This window comes from Calidris pugnax, unplaced genomic scaffold (assembly GCF_001431845.1).
Source record: "Calidris pugnax isolate Ruff unplaced genomic scaffold, ASM143184v1 scaffold470, whole genome shotgun sequence".
Taxonomy (NCBI): domain Eukaryota; kingdom Metazoa; phylum Chordata; class Aves; order Charadriiformes; family Scolopacidae; genus Calidris; species Calidris pugnax.
Window position 1 is genome coordinate 85,898 of NW_015092761.1, and position 24,687 is coordinate 110,584.

At 47.9% G+C, this 24,687-nt stretch overlaps 2 protein-coding genes across 5 annotated transcripts in view; both read right to left on the minus strand.

Annotated features, from left to right (window-relative positions):
* Nucleotides 1–4,083, minus strand: part of LOC106900568 (myosin-3-like) — a 31,876-nt gene extending 27,793 nt beyond the window's left edge. For all 4 annotated transcript variants that reach the window (XM_014962657.1, XM_014962658.1, XM_014962656.1 and 1 more), the window contains exons 1-7: nt 3,371–4,083; nt 3,152–3,290; nt 2,471–2,589; nt 2,116–2,265; nt 1,516–1,686; nt 567–876; nt 321–397 (exon numbers count right to left, since the gene is read on the minus strand). In XM_014962657.1, the coding sequence (XP_014818143.1) occupies nt 321–397; nt 567–876; nt 1,516–1,686; nt 2,116–2,265; nt 2,471–2,589; nt 3,152–3,290; nt 3,371–3,619 (1,215 nt within the window). In that variant the 5' untranslated portion in view covers nt 3,620–4,083. The remainder of the gene's footprint in view (nt 1–320; nt 398–566; nt 877–1,515; nt 1,687–2,115; nt 2,266–2,470; nt 2,590–3,151; nt 3,291–3,370) is intronic.
* Nucleotides 4,084–5,013: 930 nt separating this feature from the next.
* On the minus strand, nt 5,014–8,094 carry LOC106900564 (myosin-3-like). Its single transcript, XM_014962651.1, has 6 exons — nt 7,254–8,094; nt 7,011–7,167; nt 6,207–6,234; nt 6,021–6,129; nt 5,405–5,497; nt 5,014–5,085 (listed from the first exon to the last, which is right to left on the minus strand). The coding sequence occupies exons 1-6, from the start codon at nt 7,362–7,364 to the stop codon at nt 5,014–5,016; spliced, it is 570 nt and encodes a 189-aa protein (XP_014818137.1). The 5' UTR covers nt 7,365–8,094.
* Nucleotides 8,095–24,687: the final 16,593 nt, after the last annotated feature.

Consider the following 24,687-nt stretch of genomic DNA (forward strand, 5'->3'; position numbering starts at 1 on the left):
ACACAAATCCCTGTATTCAGCAAGACACATCCTGGACGCAGCCAATTGCAGCCAAATAAGGGACGGATGCTGGGAGAACCAAAGGTAAAAACCAAGAAAGTCTTTGGGAACATGACTTCCCTTCTCCACCATCATCCCTTCGGACCATATCAGCAAAGCACAAATCAAATTAATTTTTACTGGATCCCAAAGGTAAATTTCCACAGTATGGTATGGCAACAAAGTGTTGGGAATGGTGAACTAGTGCAGGCAGGTCTGTCAGGACCACCTTCTTGGCATTTTCTGCAGCTGGCCCATGCAGTGCCAGAGAACACACCTACCCGGAAGAGTACAGAGACAGTCTGGAAGGAAGAACCCTTTTTCTTGGTTCCTTTCTTCTTAATACCACCACCTTCAGCTGGAAAATAAAATGACAGTCCAACTGAGGTTCCGCTGTAGATCCCTTTCGCAGCATTATAATTGTGTATCTGATACATAGAGCATGAACACTGACGCAACACCGATTCCAGTCAGGTGATAGGTACAGATGGAAACACCAGACAGGAGACATAATTCTCTGATCTTACCTTCATCTATAGAAACAAAGTTGGCATAAAGATTGCATAAAATTTTCATAGGTGATTTCTGGTACAGCCCCACAACAGTTTCGTTCAGGGGGTCCTTGTTCTTCTCCAGCCAACCAGTGACGTTGTAGTCCACCGTCCCAGCATAGTGCACCAGGGAGAAGTGGGCCTCAGCCTTGCCTTTGGTAGGTTTGGGCTTCTGGAAGTTGCTGGACTTGCCCAGATGCTGATCATAGAGCTTGTTCTTGAAAGAGGTGTCAGTTGCCTTGGGGAACATGCACTCCTCTTCCAGGATGGAGAAGATGCCCATGGGCTGAAGGGAAAAAAATTGTTATCAAATGAGATTAATTCAAGTTATAATAATGCGGACTGAAAGAAATGCTGAAATTAAAGTACTGGACATATTTTATAGAGAATTATCTTGGGAGGAGCAGGTAAGCAAGACTTTGTGCTGGCAAGATACTTAAAAGCACAAGATTTTCATAAACATGATTTTGAACTACCTAGACAATGGCTGGAAAACAAAGCAAGCCAAGCAAAAACTGTACAGTAACTTCTTGGAATACAGTAGTGACTTCTCCTTATGCAAAAGGAGTTAAAAGCAAGCAGTCATGAGGCATTTGAATTTAATTGAGAGGAAAATCTGAGGAGGAACCAATATGCAAATCCAGAATACAACTGGGGTAAATATGACAATTAAATGATGATCTATAATGATTTGGAAGAGAGAAAGACAGAATAGAGAAATAAAAACAATGTCTTTTTACAAGACAGAATACATTTCCAGTCACTGGATAACTAATCGCAAGGGTTATGTTTAAAGGAAAGGGGGAGCTAAGGAGTCCTGGAAGCTTCACAGAGAGCATGTACGGAAGGAGCTCAGTGCAGACACTCGCAAGAACCCCTTCCAGATCTGATTTGTGTGATTGCACAAGTTGTCGAAGAAACTCACTTTCTCAATGAGCTCAATGCAGGCAGCCAGGTCCATCCCAAAGTCAATGAACTCCCATTCAATTCCTTCCTTCTTGTACTCCTCCTGCTCCAGCACGAACATGTGGTGGTTGAAGAACTGTTGCAGTTTCTCATTGGTGAAGTTGATGCACAGCTGCTCAAAGCTGTTGAACTAATATTTGAGTAAATGTGTTAATATTGTTAAACTGACTCAAATCAATTTATTTTATACAGATGTCAAGGCAAGGCCAGCCAGACTATCCCTGAAACGTTTTGATAATAGCACAAAGGATATGTCATGGGTGGTTGAGGCTTATGGAAAAGTTGCACTGTGCAGCACATGGCTGATGTAGTGATGTTTTTGGGTGATCCTAATGTCACTAAATACAGATTCTATGGGGAGGGAGACAGAAGCTTCATGGCTATGCTTCTGCCATTTCTTTCCTCTTACAAAGTGGTTGTTGGATCTACAAAGGCAGAAGCAGTTTCAGAGAGTTTAGCCCTGTTCTTGAGGGCTGCCTGAGGGTAAGGAGAAAAGTCAACCAAAGGGAAAAAAGCACTTAAAGACAGCCGGAAGTCTGAGTGCTATGTAAAACCAAACCTCAAAAATCTCAAAGCCAGCAATGTCTAAGACTCCAATAAAGTGCTGTCTTGGCAGCTTTGTATCCAGCTGTTGGTTGATGCGCATCACCATCCACAAGAAGAGTTTTTCGTAGACTGACTTGGAAATGGCATTCACTGCCTGGTGCACCTGCAGGGAGATGGTTCACACAGCTTTGTCAGGGCACTGCTAGTGCGTCACCAGAATAAAACCCCTCCACCATGCACAGATACTGCCAGCCCACAAAGGGCATTAATAGGCCTTAATAGTCCTGACCATGCTAGGTTTTGACCTGCACCCCCTCCTGTCCACTAAGGAGAGGACAGTCCAGTCCCTGCCATTCCCTGACACTCACCTGATCCGCTGTTTGGCCTTTCATGACATACTCATTTCCCACTTTCACCCGGGGGTAGCACAAAGCTTTCAGCAAGTCTGCTGAGTTCAGGCCCATCAAATATGCTGCTTTGTCAGCCTCTGTAGAAGAAAAAAATAAAAAAACCGAAAGACTTTCTTCTTAGCTGGGACAGACAGAATGCATTGGAGCCAGCCAGAGCTCACTCTGAAACCTGGCAAACTTGTTGGTTTTACCCAATCCACAAAGCTTCCCCAACATTCTCATTTACTTTTCCAAGTAAATGGTAGGCCTGGTCCTCATGATTGAGTGGCTTCAGCAGCCGCAACAGTGCGGTAAAGCCAGTGAGTGCACTGGTGATGAGACAACGGAGTGTTTTTTCCCTTCAATTCACTTCTCCACAATGTCACCCAACTAGAACAAATCTGGACATGTTACCAGAAACTGGTGAACACTACGGTAATGTGGCCCAGGCAGAAGGTGGTTCAGCAGAGCCATCAGGAATAAAGTGGTAAAGTGGATGCAGAAAGTGACTCTACAGGAGGTGGTAAGTTGAAGGTTGAACCTCCTTTTTATGTTTATCAAGGAACAACTGCTTCTTTCCTGGAAGACTCTTTGTATATCTAGTGAAAAATGGTATGAAAACAGTTGGGAGTGCATCACTCCAAGCCATGAAGACATTACCTTCTGTGCCATCTGGCTCTGCCTGCTCCTCACGTGGTTTCTGCTTGAACTTCATGTTCCCGTAGTGCAGAATTGCCCCTGTCAGTTTGTAAATCCCCACTCTCTCATCAGGGCTGAAGCCCAAAGTGTCGATGGCTGCCTGCGCACCAGATGGACCCACTGATTATAATGGTGGTGATGATAAAAGTGATACTGTCTCTCCTTGCTAAGTGTACTCACATCTGTGGAAATAAGCTCCTCCTGGTCATCAATGCTGGCCACAGAAATCTCCCCTTGGCTGATGAAGGGGTAGTCATACGGGTTGGCTGTGATGAGAAGCATCTCTGAAAGGCAAACAAAGGAGTGAGAGCCAGACTCTGGCAGTGAAATGAAACAGTGGCTCAGCAAGGTTTCACAGGCTCTTTTTCCTTTCGTATCCCCAAATCCATGGTTTTCTATTAAAGGACAAGAAAGACTGAGTAAAGCCATTCATCTGCCTTCCCCTGGATAAGCAGAAAGTCCCGGACAGGTTCTTGGTCTTACCAGTTCAATATGCTCTGAACTGGGAGCTGAACGTTCAGCACTGGCAGACAAGGAAGAAGAGCCATCCAAAGAAACAGCTTTTAAGAATAAGATACTTTTAGGTAAGAGTTCATGTGCTTATCCTCATACATGACATATATTAACCCATCCTGAATGTCCCTTGCACCCATTGGAGTTGTGTGCTTCTGCACATAAGTAATGCAAACACATGCATTTATCTCCACCTAATTGAGGCCAAAATTAACAACTCATTTTCAGTCCTGAATCCTACGGCAGAGTAAGAGGAGAAGTGAAGGTGTGCGGATGTGCAGTGGGGTTGTGCAGGGTGCAGGAGAGAAAGCCCTCCATACACTGAAGATAAATCAGCCTGTGTCCTTGCATAGGCAGGCAGTCCCCTGGCACACGGCAGGTTCTGGGAAGGGAAGAGAGAGACGTTAAATGTTGGCAGGGCACAAAGAGGGAGAGTGGGGCTCGGAGGTCCACCTTGGGAAATGCTCAGTGGGCAGTTGGGAGGGATGGGCAGAGTGAGGTGAGGATGAGTGCAGTAGTTGTGTTGCAAAAGGGTTTGGGACAGATGCGGGCACGGGGAGGGTATGCCATGGGTGTGGGATTGGGGGAAAGGCTGGAGGGGCTATGCTGAGAAGGGGGGAGAACTTTTGCCCATATGGTGAAGAGTTCAGATAAATGGTTTGTAGATCAGGGTATCTGGCCATCCTGCAACCATGGAATTTCTTACCTTTCTACTGAAGATTATTCACAGGATCTGGCCCACATAAGTTGGACTTTCCACACCAGCAGGAAACGCAAGGTCTAAGGCAGAGTAAAGTTGCCACCCACCCCCAGCCTGTAAAGTTTGCGTTAGAACTTACCCAGAAAGATAAATTGGAGGTGAAGTAAACCCTAGTGCAACACTATTATACAGAGATAAAAGTGCTGTGTACAGCTATGGTTGCCCAGTCATCACTGATGTTGGAATGTGTATGACATAAATAAACATATGATCAAAGCTTCAGTGCTTTGCACAGCCTGCGGCATCTGCCAAAAGGGGAAGCTGGATGCCTGGGACACAAGGTGTGACAGACCTTCTGTCACTGAGCTGACATTTTTTGGGAAAAGTTTCCCATATTGATTATACTGTAAAATATCACCAGGTGATGACAGTCCTTACCAAGCAGTTCAGGCTTCTTATTAGAGAGGATCTGGTAGAAGATGTGGTAGCTTCTCTCAGCTTTCAGCTGGAATGTGACTCTTGATTTTTCCAGCAAGTCTGTAATATGTATGAACATACAAATTTTTCAAGCTCTTTTTTACTTTACAGGAAAGCAGTAAGTCTCCCTCATTTACTCACACGTCTCAATGTCACCAGAGGCCAGTTTTCCAGAAGTACCAAAATGAATACGAATGAATTTACCCTGGGAAGCAGACAAAAGGTAGTTGTCAGCACAGGATTCTCAGGTTAACATGCCAGAGTGATTCTGTCTTCAATCCCAGTGAGAGAATCTCCAAATCAGACTGAATTATCTTAGATATTCAAAGATGGATAAAGGGAAAGAGTTTGTTGCTGCCCACACAGCTATGAGCATGAGCTGTAAACACATCAGTATCTGACAACCAACCAAGAAATTTGTTAGCGAGAACATTTCTCCCAGCCCAGTGACTCCCAGTTGCAAGTAAGAAGCAGGCAAACAGGCTTAGAAATGCAGGAGGGCAGAGAGAAAAATGACAACTCACAAAGCGCGAGGAGTTGTCATTTCTCACAGTCTTGGCATTCCCGAAGGCCTCCAGCAGTGGGTTAGCGCTGATGATTTGATCCTCAAGTGTACCCTGCAAGAATATTTGAATAATTACTGAAAAGCACCATGGACTATGTGGTAGGAAAAAGTTACTCCGCTGTGGCTTGCCTGATTACATGTGCAACTACGTGCCCTCCATTTCAGCGGTACAGCGTTACCATGGCATCTTCTCAACTGTAGTGCCAAGAACCACCAGTATGTGTAAATAATTAATTTTGCTCTTTTTCAGAATTTTTCCCACTCTCATCTCTCAGCCACAGGGACAGACTCCTCATGTGAGGAAACTGGAGCATCTGATTCTTCCAGAACACCAAACTCCCAGGCCTGGTCTCAGTCCAGATAAAGCTACACCTGGGCAGTGACCGTGGCAGCTCTGGTATTTGCTGTGGTCCTAACTGCATATCAGTCCCTGCCTTACTTGCCTTTGAGGGAGTGGCTGAAGCTAATAAAAGATACTTCATATTTTGAGGTAAATGTTTGTCACCAGTGCTGTCTGCAGCCAAAAGTCGGTAACATCCCGAACTGCCTCTCTACCAAGACTTCCTTCCTCACACCTTTATCCAGGACTCCTTCTTCTTGGCTATGTCCCCACTTGCTGCAATTGTTGCAAAGTACTGTATGACACGCTTCGTGTTCACTGTCTTCCCTGCACCGGATTCTCCACTGTCAAAAGAAAACACAGAAGAATTATCTGCCCACTTTTTGTTGGAGACAAAGCTCAAAGTGCCAGATGTACTTACGTGATTAGGACAGACTGATTTTCACGATCTGTCAAAGAGAAAAATAACTGCAGTCAGAAAAGCTGGGGGGAAAAGTGCTGCTTCTCAGGAAACCCATGACCTAGTGCCCATCAGAGGGAAAGAAACAAAATCTCTGCAAGCAAAACTGAAAAGATGCATGGTCTTTTTCTTCTTCTCTCTTCCCCTCCCTGTACTCCACTTTTTGTCTTCTCTCCTTCACCTTTCCTCCATCCTGCACTCTCCTCTTTGCTTCTGTCTTTACCTTTCTTTGCCTTTAGTACTATTTAATACAAGACAGGTCTTGATTCAAAATAAATACACGTATTTTGGTGAAAATATTTCTTCCAGCTCTGTTCTGAACCTACCTGCTGTTGCTTGAAGCCATGTGCTGGTGTGCTGACTAGGGACCTCCCGATAGCGCATCCTATCCAACTGCAACTACCCTCTGCAGTGGTTGCCATTACAGTGCTTAGCTTGGTACTTAGACCAGAAACACAGATAATGTGCAGAACAACAGTACAGCATTTAAAAAATAAAAAACCCATTTCAGGAGACAGGGAAAACTGTCTTGAGAGGGTTTTGCATCATCTAACGATAAAATAGGCACATCTAGTTCCATAGCATAATAGTTGGGAGCCTAAGCAGATAATCGGCAACACGACACAGAACAAGGAATTAGGGCAGCACACTGTAAGAGCTGGCAAAGGCAACTGAGTGTGTGGCAGATAAGGAAAGGCATTTGGTAGAAGCAGTGTTTCTGAAGCAGTTTTTTTCTATGAGTCCAGTCAAAAAAGAAAAGCTCACCATTTAACATGAACTGATAGGCGTTGTCAGAGATGGAGAAGATGTGTGGAGGGGCCTCCTGGCGCTTCTTGCCTCGGTAGGCCAACACCACCTCCGGGTTGTACACCGGCAGCCACTTGTAGGGGTTGACAGTGACGCAGAAGAGACCCGAGTAGGTCTGCAGGAAAAAAAACAGAACAGAAGAGTCACTGAAGTCATCTCCTAGCAGCTGGATTTTCTTCTTTGCTGTAAGAGGGAACTTACATAGATCATCCAGGAGCTGTAGCGGTCCTTGAGGTTGTAGAGGACAGCAGGTTCATGCAGATGGGTCAACATGGCCACATCCTCAATTCTGTCAAACTTAGGTGGGTTCATGGCATATACATCCTCAGGTCTGACAGCAAGCGTCTACAATTCAGAAAGAAAGAGTTAACCTTGATTCAGCAACTCTTGATGCTCCTTCCATGTTTATACAGAGACACAAACACAGAGAAGTAATAACATTTGTAAGACTTCTCGAATTCATATTTTTCTTTCATTAAACTGTGTAAAACAAGATATGGCTATTACAGGGCAGATACTGCTGCCAGCTGGGAACTCTACAACACTGACAAATTTACAGGATGTAAACTTACTGTCCTGGAATTGCCACAACCACACAGGCAGAGTCTGTGCTGAACAGATCTTTCTTCACATTACTGCTGCTTATGAACTTCAGGTGGCTGCTGCTCATGGCTGTAACTGCTGGGCTCACAACTGCTGGCTGAGAACCTTTCATGCTCTGAGACTCACATCGCGCGATGCCGGAGATGACAGACACTAACGGCATGAGATTCAGCAGCAGCAAGTCTTTCCTTAGAACAGATTTGTTCCACTCTGGCCTGTTGCCATTCCTAATTAAACAAAGGCTCTTGCCCTACCAAATGGCACCGTCTACTGGTCTAATGCTGTGGATGAGTGCCCTGTCACACAGCCAGAGCCTGTGGGTGTGCTGAGGGGGCAGATGTGAAGGAAAGCAGATGTACACAGATGGCAGCAGCTTATCTTGGCCACACTGAACCATGAAGTAACATGAAAATCCCGTAGTCACTTGTCGTGGTTTTGACCAAATTGACCAACCAGAATGACAGATGGCCCCTCCCCCCCCACAAGGAAAAGAGAGGAGAGGAAGAGGGAGATAAAAAAAACTATGAGTTTAAAAAAAAAACTAAACTACTTTAATAAAAATATAAATAAATAATGAAATAAGAAAAAAAAAGGAAAGAGAAAAAAAAAGTAAAATAAAATACAAATGTATACAGTATATACAAAACCGTATCAAGCTCCCAGCATGACGATCACGTCACCGGCCGGCGCACAGGGGAAAGTCCCAGACCGGACTCAGGGATGGACAGGAGCCAGATTCCAGATCTGGAGTCAGGAGCGCTCGGATCGGGATCAAAGGCAGACGAACAGACAGGGTCCTCCTCGGACGTCGGCCATTGAAGGAAGAGAGCTGACCCTTTGATCCCTCAGCTTTTATACTGAGCATGATGCGGATGGGATGGAATACCCTGTTGGTCAGGTTTGGGTCACCTGTCCTGTCCGTTCCTCCCTACAGGTGGGACCCCTCTACGCTTTTCTGCTTCCGACCCTCCAATGGGGCAAATAACAAATTTACCTGACCTTGGTTGTTATAGCAATAAGTATAAGCAGGGGCCTCTCTGCATACCATTCCTTGGTATAATCAGGTCTTATCACTGTAAGAGTGAACAGTTTCTGAACAATATGCTGTTAATTTCAGAGTTTAGTTAGTCAGAAGAGGCCTAGCTCAAAAAGTAAAATTACTGAACAGAAAATTAGTTCTGTTTTACCTCAAACCAGGACATCACTTCTCCAGGTGGCTTTTCCCATTGTTTTTATCTGTTGCTTTTATGCTGTAACTGCTGCTCCCGTGGACTGGTCCAAGCTGACTAGTCCAATCCAAGGAGGAAGTAGTGTTACTGCAATCATATTTGATTTGGAAAGATTGACACCATTTCCAAGATCAGGTCCTGGCTAGTGGAATGATCTTGGCCTTTTTTTGACAAAGCAAGAATTACAGCCACAGTTTTCAAAAGTAGCTTTGTGATATGTGTCCCTAAATACCTTTCTAAAGTGTTCTTTACCTTTCTAAAGAAATACCTTTCTAAAGTCTAAACACTTGAGTCATTAGGATTCACAGGAAGTCTCTGCATAGAATAAGAGATCGTGCATTAACTTCCACTCACAGGACATATATGGGAGTCACTACAGAGTTTTCGATCATAACGTCAATGCTCAGAAGAGGGCAGGAAGCTCTAGAATAGTAGGAATTATTAGAAAAGAAAGGTAGAAGAGTTTTATGTGGTATGTGTCTGACAGTTCATTAACACCTTCATTACTGATCACGATATATAGAGAAACAAAGAAGGTCACAGGTATGAAACAGCTTTTCTATGAGGATAGCATAACTCAATTGGGATTTGGGGGTGAAAAGGAGATACTTTTCAAGTTTGCAAAGTCAGGAATGGCAGAGCAAGGAAGCATTACTCATTTTTACTCCTTATGAAAAAATAAGCAGAAATTACCAGGCTGCATATTGCAGAAAAAGGAAACACTCTAGACAGACTCCAATTTTAAACTGTGGAAATCTTTCCCACAGGACACTACAGCGCCAAAAAGCTCAAATGGATGTAAAAAAGCTGGCCCTGAGAAAGGCAGACCCTTGCACAGAGCAGTCTGCTGCAGCATCTGCTCATCACACACCTGGGACTGCTGGAGGCCAGGGCTGAGCCAATGACGACTGCTTTAATCTTTATTTGCTTTATTCTTAATAATTTGGTAGCACCTACAGTCAAGATGTTGGGTTGAGGTAGTTCTTTGGGCTGTTGCAGCTATTCTGACAAAAGCTGATAAGACATTGCAGTGTTTTTGCAAGATGAACATCTGGGAGGCTCTTTTAGGAAACTGTTCACAGCCAGTGACACTGAGAAGAATTTCACATGCAAAGGGGACTTTCAAAGTGGCTTCCTGCTCTGCCACCAGTAAAGGAAGGAATTTATCGGTGGATATGACAGTGTTAGATGAGAAAGAGTTAGAAGCAAAGGTTGAGGAATACTAAAACTGGCAAGGCTACAACCCAACCTGTACCAGAGTATTTCCTGGTCTTTAAAGCCTAAACCAAGAGTTATTACCCAACGGATACCTTCATCCCAGCATCCAGAGCAATGCCTTCCTCTGGAGGCTGGGTTGATCCCAGTCAGAGGGCAGGACAGACACTGGGCAGTGCAGATTTCTCACCTGAGCTAGTCTAGGTCTTTCTGTGTTCCTTGCCATCCTGGGCAGGGAGGAGGGCCAGGAGGAACCCACTTACCCTGCCATCCTCTGTCTCAACAGTTATCTTCCCATCCTGTGCAGCCTTGATCTTCCCTTTGGTGTACTCCACCTCGGGGTCAGCCACAAAGCAGTAGGTCTTGGCATCAAATGGCTGGTTCTGAGCTTCTATTCTCTCCTTCTCTGATTTGCGAAGGTATGGTGCAGCCTCACCAAAAACTTCCATGACAGCGTCTCTGCTCATGCCTGAAGCTGAAAGACAGACCCTGCTGTGGTGCTGTCCTTAGAGTCAAGCAGAGTGGAGCTGAACGTCCACCTGCTCTCCCAAGCTGGATGCTCTGAGAGCACCCTTCCCATCTCTTGGATGCATGCTGCAAGGTCTTGAGGGAAATACTTGCCTTTCAAAGCTGGAATGTACAAAGGAACAAAGAAGAGCTGCCACCCTTCATGGCCCCAAGGAAAGGGTTGGGGACCGCATGGCTGAAAGAACAGGAGAGCTCCCTGGGGAAGTGCGGCAAAGGACAGGTATCTCTGAAGGACTCACGTTGTCTTTAGTAAGACTGAATCCCTGGAGCCCGTTTTTCTTTGAGTTCTCCATTTATGATTTCCCCCACTCCCTTTTAACAGCGAGCCTGTCCTAGTCCTCTGGTAGACAGCCATCGCGGCAGGAATGGACATGTGCCATGGCCTGTTAGAGCAGCTCATGCAGGGGGAAAAATGGGGACCTGCCCACAGTGAGTGCAAGGGAAGAGCCAGCTAATGCCAGTCTGGGCAAGCTATTAGTTTTCGTGGCTTAAATTCTCACCTTAACAATCAGTCAACAGAAAGAAGGATGGAACTAGCTGACATTTCTGATCTCTGAAAGAGAAAAAGTGAAAAGTCAGACTCCAGTGGAGCTACAGCCTCTCCAAAGACCCAGTACCTCCCACTGACTTACTGCGAGCACTATGTCCAGCTGAGGACTAGCAAAGCAAACCACAGACACCAGTTGTTCCTTACCCAAGGAATGGTCCAGCGGGGAATTTACGGTAGATTTCCCACCACAGTGCTACAGCCTTGGGAAACCCCAGGCATGGGGAACAGCACCTGTGGCAGGAGCCTCCCACACTCTGCAGGTCACAGCATGGCCATGAGCATGGACAGGGCATCAGGAGCCACCAACAAGGGCTTTCTACCTGACTGCTTAAATAGGCTCAGCCCCTTCCCTTAGCTCGGCCCCTTCCCTATATTTGGAAGGAAGGAATTGGCACTCCTGTGTGCTCACCAATTCATGTTCATTTTCTGCCATATACAGTATGTAAAGAAAGGAGAAGCTCTTTTTTCCAATTTTAGTAACTTCGGGACCTAACTGGGGTTTGTAGGCTCTTTATTGTGAGAATTTCCTCTGCTGAGAGCATGCTTTTCTGCCAGCTATGACCACAGCCAGAACTTCACTCACACTTGCTCTCACCAATATGTCAAAGAAATTATAGTCCAGGAGAGACCTGCCCCACTGCTCCTGTTCACGGGAGGGCTGGCCAGTTGCACAGTGGCAAGGGAACACAAAGTAGCTACCCGTGAGGTGGAGGGCAAGGCCACAGGAGGGGAAAAAGGTGATAAGAATTCATGTAGGATCATTTGTAGCAATCCTTGTGGCTTCCCATCACTGCATGGGTCAGGGAGGATGGGAGGAGAGGCCGTGACTAAAATATGCCGTGACAAATCATGGCGAAAGAGAGGCTAATCAGAAAGAACAACACCCAAATCTTAGCTAGAGATGGATATTTTGTGAATGCCAAACCCTGAATATGCTACAGAAATTTAGCTTCAAATACCACTTTGGCTGCCTGGGACATTCACTACCCTTGCTGCCAAAAGCAGCTGCAGCAGCCATGTCCCATGGTACTATCAGGTTCTCAGACACAACTGATTGCAATTCCCAGGTGAGAAGGTTATTGGTAAGGGGCCATAGTACCACCAAAACACTGAGCACTCGTGACTCGGACCACTGCTTTCGTGTGAATCCCCAGGGCCACAGCCTCGGCCATGCCTGCGGACAGGCAGAGCGGTGCCTGAGGAGAAGCAGCTTGTGCAAACATCCACTGCACCAATGCAACTCTTGCTTGGGCAGCACGGACTGAGGGCTGGCAGCAAGGCATGGCCAGCACAGGCTCAGACACCCTCCTCCTTCCCCCAGAGCAGGGCTGTGCCACAGACTCCCAGGACCACGCTGCCAAACCATCACAAAGTCCACCTCACTCTACATGTGTGCCCTGAGAAGCACAGAAAAAAATGGGAAAACATGGAGAAAAACAAAATTGTAGTGAGGCTCTCCAGCTCCACAGGAGAGGTCGGGGGTCAGGCGGGACCCAGAGCTGAGGTCTCTGCTGGGTTACTCTCTCTCTGGCCCCACAAACTGTGCTCTCGGTTGCACGTTTTCAGTGAGATAAACCCCTCACTGACTCCTGCACAACTCATAAACTCTTGCAAAGTGTGTATGAACCCCCCTTGGGCCAGGGTGGGCTTTGAAAGGAGGTCTTCCAGTCCCAAATGCTCTATTTGGTCAGTACAGAGCTGACCAAACTTGCAGTGGCTGCAAGTTGAGCTCACCAGGCAGGGCTGGTGAGGACAGCAGTGGGCAGGAGAGGTGGGAGCCTTCATGCCTGAACGGGTAGAGGTAGCTTCTGGTGCATGAGCGGAAGGGTGTCCTCTGCCCCGAGCCATCCTGCCTGATTTGGTCATCTTCTGTCACTGTTCAGTGTCACCCATTTGCCCTCTGCACGGAATACACACTTGTCCAGGGCTGCAGATCCAGCCTTCCCTCCCCAGGACAAAGCCTACAGGATTCACATGAAGCCCAAGGCCCACCCCAAACAGCTCCCACCCCAAGCACTGTTCCCAGCTGGAGCACCCTGGGGCACCTGCAGCTGCTTCTGCAGCAGGCGGGACATCGTGTCATCTCTCAGATGGCTGGCCCTGCCTATGTTTGCCCAAGGAAAGCTGACCCTGTGGTTATGCAGGAGCGTCATTGTCACTGGTGTTTTGACAAACATGTTCCATGTTGCCCTTAATTTCATTTAAGGTCACTAAAAATGGACACCACAGCCACATATCTCATGAACCATGAATTCCTAGAATCCCCCTAAGCCTGGAGGATGAGGGAAACCTTTTTTTAGCAAGCATCCGCTGTGATCTCAGGACAGAGGATGTACTGAGTGTTTGCAAAAAGCCGACACACATCAGACCACCCATCATTTCGGGGCTTTGTCCTGGTACTGAATTGTCAGTGTGATTCAGACATGCCCGAAAGCAGGTGGCCGGGACCCACTCCCCACACCTGGCTGCAGGGTCCCAGCAAAGAGTGCCTGCAGGGGGTGAGAGGCACCCTCCCCATGTCCTCTCGCTGGGTCTGGTGCCCTGCTGGGAGCAGAGTGCAGGAAAACAATTACCAATGAGCAGTGACCCACAGGTAGCCAGCCCCTGCTACCAACTAGTCCCAGGCACCTGCTGAGCTCTGCACCAACAACATACAGGAGTGTTCAAAAGCACTTGCACACAGCCATTCTCTCAAATGCTCTAAACCAGGGCCATCCAGTGTAACCACAAGCTGTAGCATCATTTCATGTTCTACCCAGCCCAGTAAGGGTTAGTAGCTAAAAAAATACACATTAATTACTTGCAGATCTCTAAGTATTTCTTATCTTTGACTAGGCAACCAGCTACAACAGCCATTGTTGTTACATGACTGCTATTTGAAAAGGCCCCACTTCTCATTTTAACAGTCACAGTCTTATTTCGAGCAGTTCTCCATTATTGTATGAAAATATTTCTCAAGATAATAGTTGCTGTAAAATCCTCTCAGAAGGAAGCCTGAATCAAGGGCTGAGACATGAAAACTGTGCATGTTACACTACACAAAGCAGGAAAGCCGAGAGGCTCGGAGAGTGCAGATGAATTTTCACATCTAGATTTTTGAGGATTTTTTTTGTCTTAAAGACATGCATTAGATTTTTCTGGCTGAAGAAATAAGTGTACTAACTTTTCTATGTTTAAAATTGCCTGTGTTTTGGAGCCTTTACGTGTTTGACAAGTTGTATGAATGATAGATCTAAAACTTTTTAGATTTTTTTTTTATAAATTGCAATGGGAGTTGAATGAATGGGACACTGCAGGTCCTTCAACGCAACCAAGGAAATCCCAAAATTTCAGCAATATCTGAAGAAAGATTACTGCTTGCATTCCATGTGTCTGGAGTTTTCCAGAGAGCAACTGTAGAGCAAAGGCTTGACAGAAGGACCTGGACAGGTTGGATTGATGGGCCAAGGCCAAGTGCCAGGTCCTGCATTTCGGTCACAACAACCCCAGGCATCGCTACAGGCTCAGGGAGGAGGGGCCGGAAAGCTGTCCAGCAGCAAAAGACCTAAGAGTGTTGGTGGACAGCCAGCTTAACATGAGCCAGCAGTGTGCCAAGGTGGCCAAGAAGGCCAACGGCATCCCGGCCGTGTCAGGAGCAGCGTGGCCAGCAGGAGCAGGGCAGTGATGGTGCCTCTGGACTGGGCACTGGTGAGGCCTCACCTCGAGGGCTGGGTTCAGTTCTGGGCCCCTCACCACAGGAAGGACATTGAGCTGCTGGAGGGTGTCCAGAGGAGAGCCACCAAGCTGGGGAGGGGTCTGGAGAACAAGTCCTGCGAGGAGAGGCTGAGGGAACTGGGCATGTTGAGTTTGGAGAAGAGGAGGCTGAGGGGAGACCTCATTGCCCTCTACAACTACCTGAAAGGAGGGTGTAGAGAGGTGGGGGTTGGCCTCTTCTCCCAAGGGAATAATGACAGGAGCAGAGGAAATGGTCTGAAGTTGCAGCAGGGGAGGTTTAGATTAGATATTGGGAAGAATTACTTTAGTGAAGGGGTGGTCAGGCCCTGGAACAGCCTGCCCAGGGAGGTGGTGGAGTCACCATCCCTGGAGGGATTTAAGAAACGTGTAGATGTGGCACTTTAGGGCATGCTCTAGTGCCCGAGATTGTTGGGTTGGTTTTTTTCTTTTTTTTGTGTGTGTGTATGGTTGGACTTAATGATCTCAAAGGTCCCTTTCAACCATGAAGATTCTGTGATTCAGTGCTCTAGAAATACTCAATTTTTCACTCTGCCAAGGTGGTTTTTCTTCCTGCTCTGCAGAGTAGATCACACATGAATGATTTGCCTTCTCTAATGGAAAGAGGCTGGGCCAGGCTCAAAGCAGGCTGTGGACATCTGGGTGCCAGCTTCTGGGTACTTTCAGGGTGAAATCCAAACCCCAGGGGCTGGACATGAAGCTCCTTGTACTGTGCAGGGGATTGTTAAGCACCTCAGAAGGACAATTCACAAACTCTGCTAAAAAAAGGGGGGATCTGTTTAGCCTGAGCTGAGTGACGATGCTGAGAACCCAAGCCCTCAGCAATGGTCCCGGAGACTGGCACTGCCTTTGGAGGGCTTGAGGGGAGATCAGCCCATCTGACCAGGCTGGCTTCGGTCGCTCCCAGCAGGACCAGCAGCCAGGAAAGGGGAGACCTGAAATCAGACCTTTATCCCCCTTATCATGGGGATTTTCAGCTGATGTCTCTCACCTTCCTAGAATAAGTGGAGATAGATGTTAAGAGCCAGTGTCAGAAGCAGGGGCAGCTGAAGAAAACCTGGTTCCAGGAGCTCAGCTGAAGGCCACTTTTCTCCCAGTATAACATCTAGATTTTGGTACAATTCCTGTAGAGACGAACTTCTTACTGGGCTCCCAGGGCTGAAGGACAGCTCATTTATTTCGCCTAAATCCCTAGATCATGCAGGATCAGTCTTCTACCCACAAAGCCATTACCTACGCATGCCACACACAAGTGCCACCTCTGCATTTGTGGAGGATCCTGTGGGCCCTCTGGAAAACCCAAAGCTGCCAGTGCTGGGGCAGAGCAGTCTGGGCGAGATGAACAGAGCTTGTTGCTGTGAACCCAGGTCATCGCAGTCCTCCAGAATCTTGATTCAAGGTGCCTGTTGCCTGGGAGCGAGAGTTTAGCTGCACACCCATGTTCAGAGCAATGGCTCCCTTTAATAGGCCTCTTTTCAAATGTGAACAAAGCGCACTAAAAATATAAATGAAGTTAAGAAATAGTGTAGTGCTGCTATGGTTAAGGAACCCTCAACAATTTATTGTCGTTTAGACAATCACTCTCTCCCAATGACTCCTGCCCATCCAGGAAGGGGAGTTGGGAAAAAACAAGGAAACCCAAGGGCTGACATATAAACATATTTAAGAGAATAGGACTAAATAATTAACATTAATAACACTAAAGAACCACTATTGCTCCCGCTACCAATATAAAATACACAAGGACCATCCCCAGCCCATTCCCCAGCAGAAGCCGTGCTCTCCCCGCAGGGACAGCCCGTGTGGGACCCTGCGAGCGCTGCGGCTTCGGGAGGAAGGGGAGGGCTCAGGGCTCCGGCACCGGGGCAAGGAGTTCTCAGGATGGCAGCCATCAAGGGAGAGGGAGAGGGAGAGGGAGAGGGAGAGAGAAAGAGAGAGAGAGCAAACTCCTCAGCAAACATTCTAATTTATATTGAATATGACATTCATGGTATGAAATCACCCCGTTGGTAGCTTGGGTCAAGTGCCCGGGTCTAATTCCTCCTCATGCCCGCACCTGGGGAGCTCAGAAGCACTGAGACCTTGACACCCACATACCGTGACTGGCTATAAAGTAAATACTGTCACCAATTCAGACACTAGAGTCTTCTAAAAGTTCAGTTTTCCCAAGCATTAGAAGATAAATTAGTCCTGTGTGGCTCAGACCAGGACAGGTACAAAGCATCAGTGGATGAGGAGGGATGTTTTATCTTCTCACCAGCCTGTATCTAACACAGCCAAAACCAAAATGAAGACCACAGAGTCAATACCAATAGCAGACAGTGCCACTCCTTGCAAAGCCCTTCTCTCTGATTTGGTCCCTAAGATCATCCAATGCAGAGTACCATATGGGGACCCAGCATAGTCCTGCTAATGTCCTGCTAATCACCCTCCAGAGACCTCCATGCTCTGGGGCTATCCCTCTCTTTCCAGGGATGTCTCCCAGGCTGATGAGTGCCTCTGTGTCTCACTTCACGGACCAAGGCTTGGATGTGGGATGTAGGTCTCATACCCCTGAGTAAGGGGGACACAGCTCCCATGCACAGGGTGGGCAAGGGAATGGTGGCAGCTCTCTTCTGCCCTGGAGCCAGCAGGACCTGGCCAGGAGGGCATCTCATCAGCTGGCTGAGGCTGAACTGATGAGTCATGGCAAGCAATGGGGCATCTGCTGCATCTGTCCCAGCCACTGGTGAGAAGACCCAGAAAGAGCTGCAGGGACCACAGCTTGCTGGAGGATACAACAGTGCCTGCCCAGGATGCTGGTTACTGCAAAATGCCCCTAGTAGGTATGGAAAATGAGAGGGCCAAATCCCAGCAAATTACACCCAAGCTCCACAGTTACAACCCTACCCTTAGGTAACCCTAACCATGATGAAGAAACGTCTGAGCACACACAGGCCATTTCAGAGGATATGGGAGCCAACGGTGTTACACAGGGCAACATTCATTCCTAGTATTTTCTTTTAAAAGCCAAGGATGCTTATTTCTTGGTCTTGCACAAGCTGGATAGGGAAAAGCAGCCTTTTGGTTTTACTTGTCAAGTGCCTGGATCTTCTTTCTTAGCTCAGACTCTGGACTCCTTGCTCCTCTGGACACAGCACTCCCTGTGCCCAGGGCTACCCTGCCTCTCCCCACCACCACGCCAGCAGATTGCTCCTGCTAATGGGCCAACAGCTCGGCGGGTTGGGGCAAGTGGGCAGCTGCCTCACAACAGGGTACAAGATTGCCCCTTGTGAAGAAGCACTGACACCATCCCACCCAACCAGGACTGCCATAAGCTCTGCTGCTTGGTGTTTGGGCAGGCGTGAGATGATGTCCCAGGGAAAGATGAAATTTAGGGTGAGACCGAGGGCAACAATAACCTGCTTCAAGTCCTCACAGGCAGAGGACACCTTCCTCACCGCCAAAACCCGCCCCAGGGCACTGCAGAAAGCCCCCAGAGCACACTTGTAGGTGCACATCTAAGAGGCCTAGGGAACAGCAGCTGCAGTTCTATCTGTTGCTCCACACTGCCAATACCATTTGTAGACAAAGAGCTGTCCCAAGGTGAAGGTCACGAGGGTGCTGTCACAGCAAACTGCATTGCCTTGCAAGGCTCTCTGCTCCTGGTTCTGCCAGGGAGCTTTTATTACTGCCCTTCAGTCAGATAAGGGCACTCATGACTCAATATACCCCCACAAATTAAAGGTGGATTTACTGGTTGGTGCCCATCTATTTTTGCACAAAGAACTTTGGGAGAACAAGGAGGTTTTGTAAGCTGCAGCTGAGTAAGTTCCCTGGCACGCTGAAGGAACTTTCTTTATTAAACTAGTAATACACAGCTTAAAACACGGAATGAGCTGGCTCTTGCACAGAGACAGATGCAATCATTCCTGCCCAGGTCTCATCAGCACGGATCCTCACACTCCCAGGAATGTGTCCAGCTGATGCAGAGCTGCTAGAAGTCAGGGGCTAGATACTCTTGCTTCAAAAAAATCAGTTTCTGTTTGAACTAAACTAAATGTTTTAAATTTTCTTCTAGGGGGATATAGTAAGCGTTTTGCTTTTCTTTTTAGGCCAACAAACCGAGGACAAATCCAGCAAAACAGGAGGTGCTGGTGGACAGCCAGCTTAACATGAGCCAGCAGGGTGCCCAGGTGGCCAAGAAGGCCAACAGCATCCCGGCCGTGTCAGGAGCAGCGTGGCCAGCAGGAGCAGGGCAGTGATGGTGCCTCTGGACTGGGCACTGGTGAGGCCTCACCTCGAGGGCTGGGTTCAGTTCTGGGCCCCTCACCACAAGAAGGACATTGAGCTGCTGGAGGGTGTCCAGAGGAGAGCCACCAAGCTGGGGAGGGGTCTGGAGAACAAGTCCTGCGAGGAGAGGCTGAGGGAACTGGGCATGTTGAGTTTGGAGAAGAGGAGGCTGAGGGGAGACCTCATTGCCCTCTACAACTACCTGAAAGGAGGGTGTAGAGAGGTGGGGGTTGGCCTCTTCTCCCAAGGGAATAATGACAGGAGCAGAGGAAATGGTCTGAAGTTGCAGCAGGGGAGGTTTAGATTAGATCTTGGGAAGAATTACTTTAGTGAAGGAGTGGTCAGGCCCTGGAACAGCCTGCCCAGGGAGGTGGTGGAGTCACCATCCCTGGAGGTATTTAAGAAACGTGTAGATGTGGCTCTTCAGGGCATGCTCTAGTGCCTGGGATTGTTGGGTGTGGTGATTGTTGTGGTGATAGGGTGTTCGTTTTTTTGTTTTGGTGGTGTGTGTGGGTTTTTTGGTTTGGGTTTTTTTTTTTTATGGTTGGACTTAATGATCTCAAAGGTCCCTTCCAACCATGATGATTCTGTTTTTTCCTCAGACTGTAATAAGTAACAAGCAGCAAGGATTAAATGGTTTTGGGTGGCTGCAGGAAGACACTAAGTTTCAGCCAGCTTTCTTCAATGACCAGGTAGCTCAGTGCCACCAGCTGCAGCTCCTGAAGGACTGCCAGGACAATGGCTTCGTTGCACTGTGGCTTGCAGTGCTCTGGCAGTGCTCAGACAGTCATTGCCAATATTAGAGCACAAGTCTTGTGAGGAGAGGCTGAGGGAGCTGGGGGTGTTCAGCCTGAAGAAAAGGAGGCTGAGGGGAGACCTTCTTGCTCTCTCCAACTCCCTGAAAGGAGGGTGTAGCCAGGGGGGGTCGGTCTCTTCTCCCAAGTCACATGTGACAGGACTAGATGAAATGGCCTCTAGTTGTGCCAGGGGAGGTTCAGGTTGGATATAAGGAAAAATTTTTACAGTGAAAGGGTTCTCAGGCATTGGAATGGGCTGCCCAGGGAAGTGGTTGAGGCACCATCCCTGGAGGTGTTCAAAAGATGGGTTGACATGGTGCTGGGGCGCATGGTTTAGTGATGGTTTGTCAGAGTGGGGTTGACGGTTGGACTAGATGATCTTGAAGGTCCCTTCCAACCTAGATGATTCTATGATTCTATTCTATGATAAAATGTCAGCAAGCAGGGCTGGCTGTGGGGTTTCTGTCAGCACTGAGGAGCCTGAGCCCGAGCCCCGAGTGCTTCAGGAGCCTGAGTTTCCATCAGCGGAACCCCTGGGTGAGCAGCACCCCAGGGGGGTCAGGGAAAAGCGATAGGGCTGGGAAAAGCCTGAAAGGATGCAGGGTGTGGGGCAGCCACCATGGAGGAGACGAGCAGCGGGACAGCCACATGGCCAGGGGTCAGCTCAACTGCACACCTTGGTCTTCTCTGCACCCCGCTGTTGCCCCAGGTCCCATCCCTTGGCCTCACACTAGCATTTTTTGGTGCCCTCTGCACCATCTGCTGTAGCCCATATTTAATCCTGCTGTGCCTTGCAGTAACCTCCCTGCTCCCTCCCTGCACCCCTAGCACTCAGGAAGAGGGACGCAATGGACCAAGGCAGCTTCCCAGCGAGCAGCCCCGCACCCAGGCCAGAGGAGCCATCCTGAGCTGTGCAGTCAGAGCCCGTCCCTGCCCCCTGGCACCCTCACTGCTGCTGTCCCTGAGCCAGGCAGGCTGCTTCGCGCTTTGGAGCGCTCCTGGGCTTATCTTTGTGTCCAAGAAGGTGCTGGTACAAATCCATGCTGAGCAGAGCATGCCTGGTGACAGGTCAGCCCCCAGCTCAGGAGCCCCTGCAAGCTCCTCCTCGAGAGACTCGTCAGCCCCTCAGGAAGCGTTTCCTGAACAGAAGTGCTCAAGGAAGATGATCGATGTCCGTGGATCCGGAGTCTACCAGGACACTGTACCTCGGTGCCAGACAGCAGAGATGTCTATTTTCCCTCTCTTGTGTGAGTTACTCCCTCAGATGGGGAGTTCACTCGGAGGCAGCATCCAGCGCTGTGGGATTTGTCCTGGACAGTCCCTCCAGGGCACAGCAGGCTGCTCTGGTTGAGGACAGTCACAAGTGAGTAAAGACACTACCACCATTCAGAGACCCAGGGGACTGCAGCCACAGCACCGTGTGAGCACACGTGGCCCAGGCGAGTCCTCAACGGCCCAGGCAAGGCAAGGCTGAAGCAGGAGATGGGCTCCAAAAGTGGCCAGCCCCATGCTGGGACACAGGTCCTGCTCCAGACAAGCAGGGAGTGGGGCTGCTCAGCAGCTCCTGGTTGGAATAAGCTGCTTTGAAGGGAATGCTAAGGACCAGGCACTAACTGGATGAGGCCAGGGAGCCATGTCCTCTCTGCCGTGGCCATGCAGGTGGGTCCAGAGCCCCAGATAAATCCCTGTATCACAGGCCATTTGATCCAGAGCAATTCTCCTTAGGATCAAACCCGGATGTGGACTGAGCCCTTCTGGCTACTGTGGCAGGCATACGGAGTGTTTACTCACGGGCAGCACACATGACAAGAGTATTGAAAAATACAACCTGATTTGGAGATTTTGCCCTGATGACTGTGGACTAACAGCCAGTCTGGCTCCCGGACCCTCTCCAAAGAATCCAGCTAAGAGAAGGCCTCGTTTTCCTGACTTCTTTGTGAAGTGCACGAGGAAAAAAAAAAAAAAAAAAAAATCAATGAAGAGGGAAAAAACCCACAGAGATGTGTCTGGAGCACACTTCTGGGCATGAAAAAGAGAAGGTGACCAGGAACCGTCAGTGTGGATTTACCAAGAGGTAACTCCCATCTGATATTCCCGAGGCTTCTCTGACAGAAGGGCCAGAGCCAGGGCTGCGGGGAAAGCAGTGGATGCTGCCCAACCTCAGCTCTCAGAAGTGTCTGCCACAACATTCCTGTGTCCCAGCTGGGAGTTTATTGTCTGGCTGGGTGGAGAACCCAGCTGGGCAATAAAAATCAGGGGATGACTGCAGTGGGTGATATGTGTTGGTCAGTCCTCAGAGCTTTCCCGTTTAACACCTTTATCCATGACCTGGCAGAGGCAACACCACACTTGCTTATAAATTCTGCAGATGGCAACACTTTCCTGCTGCTGGTATCAAGTGACCAGAACCTGCTGAAGATCACTGTGCCCAGACCCCGCCTGCCCAGTCCCTCTCATGACATTTTTGAAACTAGTTTTCTTTACATCAGTTAAACCCTCTCCCTTAAACCCACCTCCTGCTGCAGAGCGCAAACACGTCCCTTCCACGCCACGCAAAGCCCCACCAGTGCAGCAAGTCAGAGGAAGACTCAAGGAAGCTGCCACGTTTTTAACACATGTGAAAAGTGGAGGGGCAATAAGAGCCCCCAAACCCAAAGGGAGGTCTCAGGCCCAGGAGGCTGCACAGCGGGGTGGCAGGGAGACACCCTGCAGGGCACGATGTGCAGCCCTGGCATTTCGGTGACCACTGCTGGTAGAGACCCCTCACGCTGCCAGGAGAGGGGTCCCCAGGCCAAGCCCTGCTCCTGGCAGAGGCTACCGCATACTTTACATTGGAAGCACTCCTCTGTTCAGTGGTCAGTTCAGTAAAATGAGTTTTAAATAAATATACCCTCTCTCACCCTTAGCCCTATGATCAACCTGCTGCATTTTTAGCTTGGAAATATCATCTCTTTCCCATTCCTTTTGGAGACAGATATAGCTGAAAAAAATGTGTATTATGAATCTTTTCAGTCCTGAAAGACTCAAATTGTAGTATTAAAATTCATCTTTTCTCCACAGGGTATTTTGAGCATTTTGCTGTAATCAAGAGAAGCACAGACTTTAACGAGGCAAACAAAATCCCCTCCCAGATCAGCCGCTCCATTTCTTAGTCACATTCCCACCAACTCTTCTACATCAGTATTTTCAATTAACACAAAATAGAGAGGAATGCTTCTAATACAGAAGCTGCAGCAAGACAGGAAAAATTTCCCTCCGACCCCCAAGGAAAATATTCAGATTATTTCTGACTTGTTCAGAGAGAAAAAAAAAGTATTTCCCCAATGCAAGTAAATAAGAACTTGGGGACTTACGCTACATGAGAGGTCATTAAAAGAACAGATAAATATCATTTACCACTTTCTATACCCTAATGCACTGTATTGCACAAGTCATCCTCAAAACAGCTCCACCAGAAGTTCAAAAAGGAGGCGATTTTCCCTGATAATGAAACAATGAAAAAAAGAAACCAACACACTCTCCTCTGGAGCGGGGAGGCTCCGAGCACTAAGCGAGCACAGTCCCAACAAGGCAGGTTTCATAGAAAGACAGAAGTGCCGGTTGGAAGGGAGCTCCGGAAGCCCCCGGCCCAGCTTCCCCCGAACCAGCAGGTCAAACCATGGCCTGTCTTATTTCAGAATGAACTGCTGCACAGCCACCCGGACAAAAAAATGCAGAGTAGTAGGTGCCAAAAGTCAGCTCCGTAAGGAAAGTTTTGAAAATAAGTTACCTCCAGGATTGCAAAGAAAAAAAAAAAAGATGAGGAAAGGCTTTTCAGAAACAACGCTGACACTGGCAACCACCCCATGAAAATAAAAATCATTATTTCCAGGGTGCCACTTACCACAGACACTCATCTTCTTGATAACACCTTGGATCTCACATAGCCTGAAATTGACAGAAGAAATTCCTTTGGTAGCCGCTCTTACTGCCCACTGCAATCGTGCCAGCAAGCACAAGGAAGAAAAAAAAAAAAACCCAAAACAACAACTAAATTCCTTTTCAGCTGCTGAGTTTAGTTCTACTAAGACACTCAACTCCCACTGTACAATGATACTGAAAAATTATTGCTGATCCTATAAAACAGAAAAAAAACCTCTTCTTTATCTAGAATTTGAGGGAGAGTGGGTGGGCAGGGAAATAAAATATCTATCTTAGAACTTCAAGAATCTTCCTGCCTTGACAGAGCTTTATCAGAAGATTGCCTTAGACATACTCTATCAGAGTAACCTACCCTATACCTTCAGGAGGTCACCACAGTATAGGGCAGCTGATGTGGATCTACATCTCTTTATCATGTTTTATAATTGCACTGGAACAGGCTAAGTTTATTGTTTTTCAGGGTTTTGGAAAGATGGGAATTTACCATAGACGTTGCACCTTCTCTCGGACAGGAATGCTCTCTTCCAGCCCCACACACAATGCCAGTGCTACCAGCAGAAATGCGTGTGTTCAGTTTGAAGCACTCTGGGACTTTTGTCTCCCGTGGGCCATTCTCTGGGGTTCAGCTACTTTAAAAAAGCACATTCAGCTTACAATTCGCAGTCCTGTAGAGAAACACTACCTTCTAGTAAGAGAGAAAACAGCACAAGAATATGAAGCTTGACCAGTATACAAAATTCTGATGATACTCTAGTCAACCCTAAGGGGAAAAAAAAAATATATACAAA

Coding starts and splice junctions, on each gene's coding strand:
- LOC106900564 (XM_014962651.1), bottom strand. CDS start 7,364: ATGAACCCACCTAAGTTTGACAGAATTGAGGATGTGGCCATGTTGACC. Junction 6,130..6,206: donor AATCAGTCTGTCCTAATCAC/GTAAGTACATCT, acceptor TTCTTTTGACAG/TGGAGAATCCGGTGCAGGGA. Junction 5,498..6,020: donor AGAAGGAGTCCTGGATAAAG/GTGTGAGGAAGG, acceptor ATATTCTTGCAG/GGTACACTTGAGGATCAAAT.